Consider the following 13,981-nt stretch of genomic DNA (forward strand, 5'->3'; position numbering starts at 1 on the left):
GGTCCAACGTTTCCCGGCTGTCAGGAAAGCTCCCACATGACCTAAGGTCCAACTTCAAGAGGTTTGTCCACCAGCTAAAAATTCACATTCACACACTACTCGACTTCGCTGACTCATTGGAATACGAAATCCTTATCCAGGAAGATGGGTCTGTGTTCACCAGTAACGGTGGGAAGGATCAGCGCAGAAAACACAAACCCCCTCTCAGAATATCCACCATTCTCCTCTACACTAACGAAATCGCCAGACTCTGCCTCTCCTGCTCCAGAAACAAACCCCGATCCTGAAGCCGCCAAGACACAGGAAAAGTCTGTCCCTACTGTGAAAACACCAAGCACTTTCTCAATGATTGTGCTAACTTCAAGCAGCTCACAAAAGAACAGACAATCAGCTGGATAAAGAGCAAGCACATATGCTGCTGTTGGGGCCGAGGCCATCAGTCAGCCAAGTGAAGCATCATGCAACATAAAGCACCTCACAGTCCTTCATGATGTGAACGAGAGAGCTAATGAGAGAGTCTGCAACAACACCCCAAAGGAGAACCTCTTCTACATCAATGCCCAGACTGCAGCAACAAAGTGATTTTAAAAGTCAGTAAAGTTGTGGTTTACACCTGCCCTATTTACACTTTTCATAAAAAACTTTTATTGAATACAACCACCGGTTGAAGTCAGAAGTTTACATACACCTTAGCAAACTACATTTAAACTCGGTTTTTCACAATTCCTGACATTTATTCCTAGTAAAAATTCCCCGTCTTAGGTCAGTTAGGATCACCACTTTATTTTAAGAATGTGAAATGTCAGAATAATAGTAGAAAGAATAATTTATTTCAGCTTTTATTTCTTTCATCACATTCCCAGGGGGTCAGAAATGTACATACACTCAATTAGTATTTGGTAGCATTGCCTTTAAAATGGTTTAACTTTGGTAGCCTTCCACAAGTTTCCCACAATAAGTTGGGTGAATGTTGGCCCATTCCTCCTGACAGATCTGGTGTAACTGAGTCAGGGGTGTAGGCCCCCTTGCTCGCACAGGCTTTTTCAGTTCTGCCCATTAATGTTCTATAGGATTGAGGTCAGGGCTGTGTGATGGCCTCTCCAATACCTTGACTTTGTTGTCCTTAAGCCATTTTGCCACAATTTTGTCCATTTGGAAGACCCATTTGCGACCAAGCTTTAACTTCCTGTGATGTCTTGAGATATTGCTTCAATATATACACATAATTTCCTCTCTCATGATGCCCTCTATTTTGTGAAATGCACCAGTTCCTCCTGCACCAAAGCACCCCCACAACATGATGCTGCTACCACGTGCTTCACAGTTGGGATGGAGTTCTTCAGCTTGCATGCCTAACACTTTTTCCTCCAAACATATCGATGGTCATTATGGCCAAACAGTTATATATTTTTTTCATCAGACCAGAGGACATTTCTCCAAAAAGTATGATCTTTGTCCCCATGTGCAGTTGCATACCGTAGTCTGGCTTTTTTATGGCGGGTTTGGAGCATTGGCTTCTTCCTTGCTGAGCGGCCTTTCAGGTTATGTTGATATAGGACTCGTTTTACTGTGGATATAGATACTTTTGTACCCGTTTCCTCCAGCATCTTCACAAGGTCCTTTGCTCTTTGTTCTGTGATTGATTTGCACTTTTTGCACCAAAATACATTCATCTCTAGGAGACAGAATGCATCTCCTTCCCGAGCGGTATGATGGCTACGTGGTCCCATGGTGTTTATACTTAAGTACTATTGCTTGTACAGATGAACGTGGTACCTTCAGGCATCTGGAAATTGGATGAACCAGACTTGTGGAGGTCTCCAATTTGTTTTCTGAGGTTTTGGCTGATTTCTTTTGATTTTCCCATGATGTCAAGCAAAGAGCAAAGAGGCACTGAGTTTGAAGGTAGGCCTTGAAATACATCCACAGGTACACCTCCAATTGACTCAAATGATGTCAATTAGCCTATCAGAAGCTTCTAAAACCATGACGTCATATTCTAGAATTTTCTAAGCTGAATAAAGGCACAGTCAACTTAGTGTATGTAATCTTCTGACCCACTGGAATTGTGATACAGTGAATTATAAGTGAAATAATCTGTCTGTAAACAATTGTTGGAAAAACTACTTTGTCATGCACAAAGTAGATGTCCTACCCGACTTGCCAAAACTATAGTTTGTCAACAATACATTTTTGGAGTGGTTGAAAAACAAGTTTTAATGACTCCAACCTAAGTGTATGTAAACTTCCGACTTCAAATGTACATAAGCTGATATTCAATTGGCACATGCACATTCGTGCTGAGTTGAGCAACACAAATTAGGAAAAAGTCAGTGGTTGTATTCGATAAACATTTTTCTCAAAAGTATGAATTTCTGTACCCCGTGGAAGGACCGCAGTTAATTACCTTATCTATTATATAACAATAAAGCTTTTGTCCTATGCATAAGTAGGCTAATTCCATGAATTCATATTTTTGGATCAAATTATTTTACTTCCCAGCTGGCATTGAGGAATCGGCCCAGAAGCGGCCCTCTTCCAGGGGTCAGAACTGATTGAATCAGCCCGGAATCGGGTGTTGGACTCGGCCCGGAATCAAAATGAATGACTGCCCAGAATAGGCCCAAGAACATCCGGCCGTTTCCGTCTACCGGAATTCAGCCGACTCTTCTGGCATCTTACCAGAATCCCTCCAGAAGATGGCCGATGCAAATTTAAATAAATGTATACAAAATTACCAGATTTAGTCATTTTAAACATTACTATTATAGATTTTACACATACAAATTTTACCCATCCACAAAAAATATTTTGTGTTGGTGGAAACACCATACACCTGTCAGCGTGCATGCGCCTGGCCAGCCACAGGAGTCCTTACAGCGCGATGGGACAAGGACATTCCGGTCGCAGCCAGCACAGGTCTTGAACCAGCATCTGTAGCAACAGTTTGCACTGCGATGCAGTGTCTTAGACTGCTGAGCTACTTGGGAGTCTCCATCTGACAATTTTTTTTATGCTTATCAATTGCCTTTCGCTAAGTATAAAAATACTAAAATACTACACAGGACTCTTAAAGAATTTAATTTAAATGTTAGTTGTATTTTTTGATTACAGAAACAATGAGAAAATATTGAAAAATAAAGAATGAAATATTACTTAAATAAAGCAGCCCATGTAATCTGCCAGAGAGTAGCCCCAATCTGCCTGAGCCCCAAGTAATACATTTGGGTCAGATAACTATACCCCCATTTGCTATTTGTTAGTTAACTTGTCTGTAATTAGATATATGCAGCTTCTCTTCTGTCATTATATGTTGCCCTAGAAGACTAAATAAACCCTTGATCACTAGAATGTCATAAATCGATAGAATGAACGTATCAATCTAGTTGGAAAAGGTCAAGTTTTCTGCTTCTTTCACAGAGCAAAGACGTTTAGAGTCCGGAAGGAAAATGCATTAACTAAAAAAAAAGGGGAATACATCAGTTTGAGGGTTGTCAGGAAATAGAAAACTGTGAACACGTCCCATATATGTTTCAGATAAGATTTCAGTTCGGCTTGGATGCATATTTTATGGGGTTGAAATACTATCAGCTTTTATGATGCTGATAAAGATAGCCCCTCTACAGGTTCACATTTTTTCAAGATGCTAAAAGAAAAATAATATTTCTCCACTTCTGTTCCTGACTAAAAATGTTCTGCTCCAGCTGTTACCAAGAACCCGTCCTCCCCAATTAAGGTGCCATCAACCTCCTGTGCTACAGTCAGATTTCAGTTTCTATTTAAACCATCTGAAAGTAGGCAGTTCCCTGCGCACAACTTGATCCACCAAAACTACACAGTCCTCTGTCCCATGCCCTTCTGCACACTTCCCTCATCTTGGAATCTCCTTCCTACACACTGCTGCGACATGGCCATAAACATTACACCTGAAACAACACAGTGGATTCGGCACAAACTTTGTCAGGTAAAGACGGACTCAAAATTCAAAAAGGACTGGCAGTGAATCCTCTGTTTTACCACGCTCTCCACAGGGTCTGCGACGCACCAAGCGATGGGCGTTACAAACACCAGGAATCTTCAACTTCAATTGCTCCATCGCCACACTTAATGCTACCCCAGAAATCATTCCTTTCAATGGTGCCCTGTTCCTAAGAGCAAAGTAAGAAACAAATCTTGACCCAAGTTGCATGAGAAGGAGCACCCCCTCCCTCTGATCAGAAGAGACAAACAAATATCACAAGTCCACTACAGGTTACCTTCACTGATTCAACTGAACCCAACTCCTTTCTCACCCAGCTTTTCTCTCATTGAATAAAACTCTAGCTGTCAGACAGGGAAATGGTTCCCATCATACAATTTTTTCCATACAGGATTTTATAAACACCTCAAATAAGGGATGTGTTTTGTTTAGGCTTACCATGGTGTGACGTTTTTAGAACCATGTAAATCTCTCTCAGACAAGGTGACTTTAATTAATATATTTGGCTCTATTTACTCTCTGATTCTAAAAATGATAATTAGCATCAAAGGAGACATTGTGCAAAACTAGAAATCCCTGCAAGCTACTGCCGTGATCTCAAGTTGACACTTTTGTTAAAAGTTGTGACAATTTAAAACTTGCATAAGACAGTTTTCAGAATTGTCAATTGCAAGAAATGTTGCCAATTTATTGTTACATTTAGCTAAAAGTAGAGCTAATCCAGAGATTCTTACCTTTGCCTCGATTCGTCAGTCTCGCCCAGAGCATCATGGCATTTATAGTTCTTTATGATAGCCACATTAGCAGCTAATTAGCATTTCATTTTGGGGTGTTGAATACAGGTGAATATATTGATAAAAATCACGTTCCCCTAGAGAGATTTACACGGTTATCATAACGACACACCAGGGTATGCCTACATGAAACACGGCCCTTATCTTAAGTGTTTCTAAAATCCCCTATGGGAAAATGTATGGTGGAAAAACGATTGGAACCATTTCCCTGTTTGACTGCTAGGTTTTATTGGTATTATGACTCATACTGTGGTACTCTATCAGCTCGCAAAGTTACCTTCCTTTGTGCTGGACATGGAGACAAACAGATGATATCCACGAGTTCGTCTGAATCAGGTAAAGTAGCTAAAGTATCCCTTTGAGAACCGACCCTAAACCACCCTACAGGGTTGAGTAAATCAGCGCATCACTAATCCTCATATCTGAGATCATCATACAGGGCACTTGTTACATCGTAATATGAGATGTACGGCAACATAGTTAATTTACTTTGCTGTTTAATTTGTTCGCTTGCAAATTACATTAGAACAGTAGGCCTCATTGATTTCGCGTTTACGTGCGTTCTTGTTGGCCCTTACTGCTATCCGTAGCAAAACTTGCGGAAAAGGACAGGGGGGGAAATGGCTACAAAGACAAACGACAACGATTTAGCAGTGGAGTTGAGCTCTACTTCTAAAGAAGAGGTAAGAAGTTTACACTCATATAAATACACGAAAGATAAAAGACCATACATGAATACGGAAGTATTAGTTATTCCAAGTTGGGTTTTAGCCAGGCTAGCAAAGTTATCTATCGCGCTTCTCAAATGCAAGAAGTGGCACACATGGAGGATAGCGCATTTGTAGCTAAACACTAGCCATGTAGCAAGGGGGTAGTTGCTGTTTCTCCTCGATGTAACTAGTTAGTTACTGGGTAGTTAGTTAGATTGCTAGATAGTCCGTTGGTCAGTAAAATGTTAATGTTTTATTGTTGGGTAAACATAAAATGGCTCGCAGCAGCTAACTAGTTTCATATCGATGTTAGCTAGCTAGCTACGCCACATAAAACAAAAATATGATAACAGAAACATGGAACAACGGTGTACATTTCAGTCCAAACGTCTTGTTCAACGTGGTCAGTGTTGATTGTCAGTGTGTCGCCAGCTACTAGGGTTTTGTTAGCAAGCTATGTTTGTGTACACATTGATCAACAGAACATGGCAGTGTCTCACGTTAGCTATCTGCAGACGGGTGTCTCACCTATGTACAAATGTCCATTGTTAGGTTCTCATCAGCATGGCAGTTTGTCATTGAATGTTAGAGACAAAGTCTCATTTCATAACGCATTTCATTTATGCAGTGGAAAGCATCTAGCAGCAAAGCGTAGCCGTGGGTTGTTACTATTAGTTGCCTTTTTCTTTCCTACCCAGTTCCCTATCCATCTCCATCAGGGACTGGTTCAGCCCAGTGACACCCGCCTCAGCAACACACGAGGGATGAGCTTAGACAGGCGTAGGCCTGCCAGTCCTGCTGATAGAGCACATTGCATTTGGTTGAGCTAGCTGAGCTAGAGGCAGCATGGTTGGAAAGTGGCAACCTTTATGTAATGTTTGAAGGGAAAATGACCACTTCCTTTGAGATGTCTTGTACTTTTGTGGTTGCAGATACAGGTGTTGCTGGTGCATATAGGCTACTTGTTGTTTATGTGCCTCCATCTATCTAATCAACAAACACCTATGACCTCATATCAGCTGCAGGCTTAATTTAGCTTCCTTCAGGTTTATTATAACCTGTGTTTATATAACCTCTACACTACAGCTTCTGATTTCAGTTTCCTTCCACTAGTGGCAGCCAGAGCACATTGGCCCAGTGGCCTACAACGTGATCTCAGTAATGATATTAATTTGCCTGCTGTTATGCATTTTAATGTCTCTGCTCAAGGAGGGGTTTATTCTGTGAGCAGCTTGCATTACCATTTGTTTCCAGGCCCTTTGCTTTCATAACACATAACATCAAACTTCAGTTCAGATATCCATGTAGTCTAAACCAGCTGTGTCCTCTGTACGTCCTCCAGCATTCCAGGTCTAGTGGCATGGGTCAGCCCCGCAGGAGCCCATCAGAGGAAGGAGAGGGGGAAAACGATGTGGCACAACAGAGCAGCAGCAGTGAGTGGAAATGACTTTTTCCTCAGATAAACAAAGGTTTTGTCACCTGAAGATAAATTGTAATTGTAATCTATGTAATAGGCCAAGATAAACATCTAAAAAGCTTCCTTTTGTTTTAAAATGTGTGATGAAATCTTATCACTTACAAAATAAACCCTTGACTGGTGGAAAAAGTGAACAACTAGGCTATCAACGATCAGTTTCTGTTGAGAAGAACCCATATATATTTTTTTGCACTGGTCTTGTTGAACCTTGGATCCTGCTATCAACCATCTGTTGTTTATCTGATCAAACACTCCAGGTCTCCATGGTTTCTCAAACTCATCACTGACAGTTATAGCCTAGTTTTAGCCTCTCTTATTGTCCAGATAATGCTTTCAATCATCCCTTCTGTTAAGCTGTTGCAAATCCTTCCTCTGCTCTGAGTTAGAGGAGAGTGAGGGATGATAGAGAGGGCAGAGCAGCACAAGCTGCCCTCAACCCAAGGGCATTTGAAAATTGTCAGAGCACAGAATGTGCTGTCTGCTGCTGATAGTCCCTTAAAACTAGTTCCTCTGTAACACCCAGGGGTTTGTATTCCAAATGCCACCCTATTCACTATTCAGTGCACTAATTATGACCAGGGCTCATGGGGCTCTGGGCAAAAGTAGGGTTAGAGAATAGGGTTAGAGCTGTTGCATTTCCCCCCCACAGCAGTCCAGTAGGGACTTGTGCTATTTGTGTTCTTGCACAAAGAGTAAGAACGTTCCTCTTTCCATCTTTTGGTTGCAAATGGCTTCATCAATAAGTTAATCGATGACGTCGTCCCCACAGTGACCATACATACGTACCCCAACCAGAAGCGATAGATTACAGGCAACATCCGCACTGAGCTAAAGGGTAGAGCTGCCGCTTTCAAGGAGTGGGACTAACCCGGACGCTTCCTGCTAAATCCTGCTATGCCCTCCGACGAACCATCACACAGGCAAAGCATCATTACAGGACGAGCCGATGAGAGTAAGACCTTTGAACAGGTCAACATTCACAAGGCCGCAGGGCCAGACGGATTACCAGGACATGTACTCTGACCATGCGCTGACCAACTGGCAAGTGTCTCAACTGACATTTTCAACCTGTTCCTGACCGAGTCTGTAATATCAACATGTTTCAAGCAGACCACCATAGTCCCTGTGCCCAAGAACGCCAAGGAACCTGCCTAAATGACTACTGACCCGAAGCACTCACGTCTGTAGGCGTGAAATGCTTTGAAAAGCCGGTCAAAACTCACATCAACACCATTATCCCAGAAAACCTAGACCACTCCAATTTGCATACCGCTCCAACAGATCCACAGGTGATGCAATCTATTGCACTCCACACTGCCCTTTCCCACCTGGACAAAAGGAACATCTACATAAGAATGCTATTCATGCTATTCATTGACTACAGCTCGGCGTTCAGCACCAAGCTCATCACGAAGCTAAGAACGCTGGGACTAAACACCTCCCTCTGCAACTGGATCCTGGACTTCCTGACGGGCCACCCCCAAGTGGTAAGGGTAGGTAACAACACATATGCAACGCTGATCCTCAACACATGAGCCCATCTGGTGCATGCTCAGTCACCTCCTGTACTCCCTGGTCACCCATGATTGCATGGCCAAGCACGACTCCACTGTCATTTTTTGCCGACAACTCAACAGTGGTAGGCCTGATCACTGACAACAATGAGACAAACTATAATGGTCCAAACACATTAAGACAGTTGTGAAGAGGGCACAACAATGCCTATTCCCCCTCAGGAGACTGAAAAGATTTGACATGGGTCCTCAGATACTTAAAATGGCAACTGCTCGGCCTCCGACCGCAAGGCACTCCAGAGAGTAGTGTGTACGGCCCAATATATCACTGGGGCCAAGCTTCCTGCCATCCAGCCTGATTCCAGCCTCTAGTCATTGACTGTTCATAAGACTCATGAATAGCTAATCAAATGGCTACCTGGACTATTTGCATTGTCCCAACTAGAGGTCGAGCGATTTTAATTGGCCAATTTCAAGTGTTCATAACAATCGGTAATCAGCCTTTTTGGATGCCGATTATGGCCATTGGCGTTATGAGGAAACTGCGTGGCATGCTGACCACCTGTTACGTGAGTGCAGTGTCAAAAGGACCTTGTGGCTGCAAGGAACCAAGGTAAGTTGCTAGCTAGCGTTAAACTTATCTTATAAAAAGCAATCAATCTTCACATAATCACTTGTTAACTACACATGGTTGATGATATTACTCAACTAGCTTGTCCTACATTGCATATAATCAATGCGGTGCTGGCGAAAAAAGCCAAATCGTTTCACAAATGTAACAAACCATAAACCTCAATGCCTTTCTTAAAAACCTACATATTTAGTTAATATTGCCTGCTAACATTAATTTATTTTAACCTCTCTAGGGTATGCCAACATCCAGTGAGATTTGCAGAGCGCTAAATTGAAATACAGAAATACTAATTATAGAAATTCAGAAAAGATACAAAGATTTTACATATGTTTAAATATGAACTTCTTGTGAATCCAACCACGCTGTCAGATTTAAATGCTTTACGGTAAAAGCATACCGTACGATTATTTGAGGACATAGCTCAGCAGACAAATCATTACAAACAGTAACCAGCCAAGTAGAAGAGTTACTTACACAAGTCAGAAATAGAGAGAGAATTAATCACCTTTGATGATCTTCATATGGTTGCACTCAGAAGACATTAATTTATTCAATGAATGTTCCTTTTGTTTGACATCCAAAAACCTCTGTTTTGTTCAGTAATCCACAGCCTCAAAGTCACAACAGGCAGACAAAAAAAAATCGAAATTGTATCCGTAAAGTTCGTAGAAACGTTTCAAACGATGTTCATAATCAATCCTCAGGTTGTTTTTAGCTTAAATAATCTATAATATTTCAACCGGACAATAACGTCGTCAATATAAAAGGTAAACAAGAAAGGCACTCTCGGTCGCACACATGAAAAAGCTCTGTGACATGGCAGGGTCCACTCATTCAGACTGCTCTTACTCCCTCATTTTTAAGAATACAAGCCTGAAACTATTTCCAAAGACTGTTGACATCTGTTGGAAGGCATAGGGAACTGCAATTTGAGTCATAAGTCAATGGATACTGTAATGGCATTGAATAGAAAACTGCAACAACAAAAAAATCCTAATTCCTGAATGGATTTGTCTCAGGTTTCTGCCTGCCAAATCCGTTTTGTTATACTCAGACACTATTTTATCAGATTTGGTAACTTTAGAGTTTTCTATCCAAATCTACCAATTATATGCATATCCTATCTTCTGGGCCTGAGTAGAAGGCAGTTTAATTTGGGCACGCTTTCCATCCAAAATTCCAAATGCTGCCCCCTACCCTAGAGAAGTTAACTAGATAAATTGTGTTAATTCTCTTGTGTTCAGTGCAAGCAGAGTCAAGGTATATGCAACAGTTTGGGCCGCCTGGCTCGTTGCGAACTGTGTGAAGAACGCAATTAATTTGCCTGAATTTTTCATAATTCTGACATCACATTGAAGGTTGTGCAATGTAACAGAAATATTTAGACTTAGGGTTGCCACCTGTTCGATAAAATGTGTAACTGTTCTGTATTTCACTGAAAGAATAAACGTTTTGTTTTCGAAATGATAGTCTCCGGATTTTACCATATTAATGACCAAAAGCTCGTATTTCTGTGTTTATTATGTTATAATTAAGTTTGATTTGATAGAGCAGTCTGACTGAGCAGTGGTAGGTAGCAGCAGGCTCATAAGCATTCATTTAAACAACACTTACTGCTTTTTGCCAGTAGCTCTTAGCAATACTTGAATGCTCAGCTCTGTTTATGATATCAAGCCTATCAGCTCGCAAGATTATGCCGGCAATACTAAAGTGCCAATAAGAACATCCAGTAGTCAAAGTTATATGAAATACAAATGGTATAGAGAGAAATAGTCGACGCGTCATAATTCCTATAATAACTACAACCTAAAATTCTTAACTGGGAAAATTGAACCACCAGCTTTCATATGTTCTGAGCAAGGGACTTAAACGTTAGCTTTTTTACATGGCACATATTGCACTTTTACTTTCTTCTCCAACACTGGTTTTGCATTATTTAAACCAAATTTAACATGTTTCATTATTTATTTGAGACTAAATAGATTTGATTTATATATTATATTAAGTCAAAATAAGTGTTCATTCAGTATTGTTGTAATTGTCATGTGTAGTATGTGTGTGTATATAAATAAAATCCGTATCTGCCTTTTTGGGTCCTCCAATAATCGGTATCGGCGTTGAAAAATCATAATCGGTCGACCACCCCCTCATTTTTACGCTGCTGCTACTCTCTGTTTATTATCCATGAATAGTCACTTTAACTCTACCTACATGTACATATTACCTCAGTTACCTCGACTAACAGGTGCCCCTCACATTGACTTTGGACCGGTACCCCATGTATATAGCCTCGCTACTGTTATTTTATTGTTGCTCTTTATTTTTAATTTTTTTACTTCAGTTTATTTATTAAGTAAATACTTTCTTAACCAACAATGCAGTTAACACTTTTTTTCTTAAGGGCTTGTAAGTAAGCATTTCACTCAGGTCTACTACACCTGTTGTATTTGGCGCATGTGACAAATAACATTTTATTCCAGTGTCAACATTGAATATTAAAATTGTTATTATGCAAATCACACAGTGCCAATTCTCAACAATGCATTGCAGAGTCTTCTCTCGTGTGTGTGTGTGTGTGTGTGTGTGTGTGTGTGTGTGTGTGTGTGTGTGTGTAACAGAGCCGAGTGCTGTGGTAGCATCTAGAAATTGATATTGCTGTCGGAGACCTTTTGGCACACCTTTTAACTTTGATGGCAGTTGCCTGCAAGACACTCCGCACTGCTTTGGGATTCCAGCTATGAAATTAGTAGACCACTCTTATTCTCATGTGATTTTGTAATTGTCTCGCTGTATGCATAGACAGCGCATGAAGTAATTCTAACAATATTTAACTTTCATGTTTCATTGTTTCTTGAAAACGTTTGCTGTAATAACTGCATGATGTGCTAAGTTAACGTTGTCAGAGTCTACTTAGAAATCAGCCAACAGGCATGAAGGAATGAGCTGGGGACTGGGCAGGAGATGAGTGACTGGTCCAACTAGGGATCTATCTCAGCAGGTCACTACAGTGCACTTCATCAATTATTTAATACAGCCTTCCTGTTCTTAAGCCTTCAGCACAGTCAGTTCTCAAATAGAGCATTAACTGAATGTCAGTTGAAGTTCACTCTCGCTCCTTTTCATTCTTGTTTGCGTGTCGATTGCTTGTGGTCTGAATGTATATTGTTTACATATTGTAAAAGACTCTCAAGACACATTTCCATATCCCACTTTCATTAACAACACATTCAACGTGTTCAACAATAGACAAGTGTAATATAATAATACTCTTAGCAAAAAAAAATGTTTTACAATCTGTAGAAACTATGAGAATAGAAAGGTTCAGAATTTTGGTGAAACAGCGCCATTGAAAGAAATGTATGTCAAATATAAATCAAAACAGAGAGAGATCAGAGATGGATGGGAAGGGTTGAGGGGAGCTGAAGGGTGGGACTAAAAATAACAAAAAACAAGCTCACTGATGTTAAAATATACTGTATCCGTAAAATGTATATAGATTTTGATTATTTTTTTTTTAACTGCACACCTGAAAATGTCAAATGAAAACTGGATGGTGTTCAGAGATGGATGGGAGGAGTTGAGGGGAGCTGAAGGATGGGATTAAAAACAAACAATAGTGTCCATGAAATGTATAAGCTGTGAGTAGAAGTCTGTGTCGTTGTCCATTAGGGGAGGGTTAGTTGGGGGAAGATAATGGAAAATATATTTAAAATATGTTTTAAAGTAATATATTTATAAAGAAAATGTATATATGGGGGATTGGAAATGATGCAGGCAATTACATTGAGGGAAGCCACAATGTATTTGCAATGTTAAAGCTGATCCACCCCGTTAAATAAAAAAAATCTGCAAGCACAATGAATCTAAGACATGCAGTGCGGAAAGTATTCAGACCCCTTCTCTTTTTTTCACATTTTGTAAGTTATTCTTAAATGAATTACAGAAATATTTTAAAATCCTCAACAATCTACACACAATACCCCATAATGACAAAGCAAAAAATAATTTTTCAGAAATGTTTACAAATGTATACAAAATAAAAACAGACGCCTTATTTACAGAAGTATTCAGACCCTTTGCTATGAGACTCAATGTATCTCTGGTGCATCCTGTTTCCATTGTTCATACTTGAGATGTTTCTACAACTTGATAGGAGTCCAGCTATGGTAAATTCAATTGAATGGACATGATTTGGAAAGGCACACACCTGTCTATAAGGTTCCATAGTTGACCATGTATGTCAGAGAGAAACTCCAGCCATGAGCTGGCCGTCCAGCCAAACTGAGCAATCAGGGGAGAAGGGCCCAGGGAGGTGACCAAGAACCCAATAGTCACTCAGACAGGGCTCCGGAGTTCCTCTGTGGAGATGGGGGAACCTTCCAGAAGGACAACCATCTCTGGATCACTCTGGATCACTCCACCAATCAGGCCTTTATGGTAGAGTGGCCAGACAGAAGCCACTCCTCAGTAAAAGGGACATAACAGCCCACTTGGACTTTACCAAAAGGCACCTAAAGGACTCTCAGAACATTATAAACAAGATTCTCTGGGCTGATGAAACCAAGATTTAACACTCTGGCCTGAACGCCAACCGTCACTTCTGGGGGAAACCTGGCACCATCCCTACAGTGAAGCATGGTGGTGGCAGCATTATGCTGTCGGGATGTTTTTCAGTGGCAGGGACTGGGAGACTAGTCAGGATTGAGGGAAATATGAACGGAGCAAAGTACAGAGAGATCCTTGATTTAAAAACCTGCCCCAGGCTGGGGTGAAAGTTCACCTTCCAACAGGACAATGATCCTGAACAACACAGCAGTGGCTTCAGGACAAGTCTCTGAATGTCCTTGAGTGGCCCAGCCAGAGCCCGGACTTG

At 40.9% G+C, this 13,981-nt stretch overlaps 2 protein-coding genes across 3 annotated transcripts in view; one reads left to right on the forward strand and one right to left on the reverse strand.

The window, feature by feature from the left end:
- The window catches only part of LOC118366870 (ubiquitin-conjugating enzyme E2 E3-like), a 181,088-nt gene extending 176,004 nt beyond the window's left edge, over positions 1 to 5,084 (reverse strand). The window contains exon 1 of the mRNA XM_035749664.2: positions 5,051 to 5,084. Coding sequence (XP_035605557.1) covers positions 5,051 to 5,069 — 19 coding nt within the window. The 5' untranslated portion in view covers positions 5,070 to 5,084. The remainder of the gene's footprint in view (positions 1 to 5,050) is intronic.
- Positions 4,901 to 13,981, forward strand: part of LOC118366869 (pre-mRNA-splicing factor CWC22 homolog) — a 54,468-nt gene continuing 45,387 nt past the window's right edge. Inside the window, exons 1-2 of one of the 2 annotated variants that reach the window (XM_035749663.2) lie at positions 4,901 to 5,109; positions 6,826 to 6,916. In XM_035749663.2, coding sequence (XP_035605556.1) covers positions 6,844 to 6,916 — 73 coding nt within the window. In that variant the 5' untranslated portion in view covers positions 4,901 to 5,109; positions 6,826 to 6,843. Of the gene's footprint in view, positions 5,110 to 5,344; positions 5,457 to 6,825; positions 6,917 to 13,981 lie in introns of those variants that run through there. The other variant, XM_035749661.1, reaches the window with a different exon arrangement.

Source organism: Oncorhynchus keta, chromosome 34, assembly GCF_023373465.1.
Source record: "Oncorhynchus keta strain PuntledgeMale-10-30-2019 chromosome 34, Oket_V2, whole genome shotgun sequence".
NCBI lineage: Eukaryota > Metazoa > Chordata > Actinopteri > Salmoniformes > Salmonidae > Oncorhynchus > Oncorhynchus keta.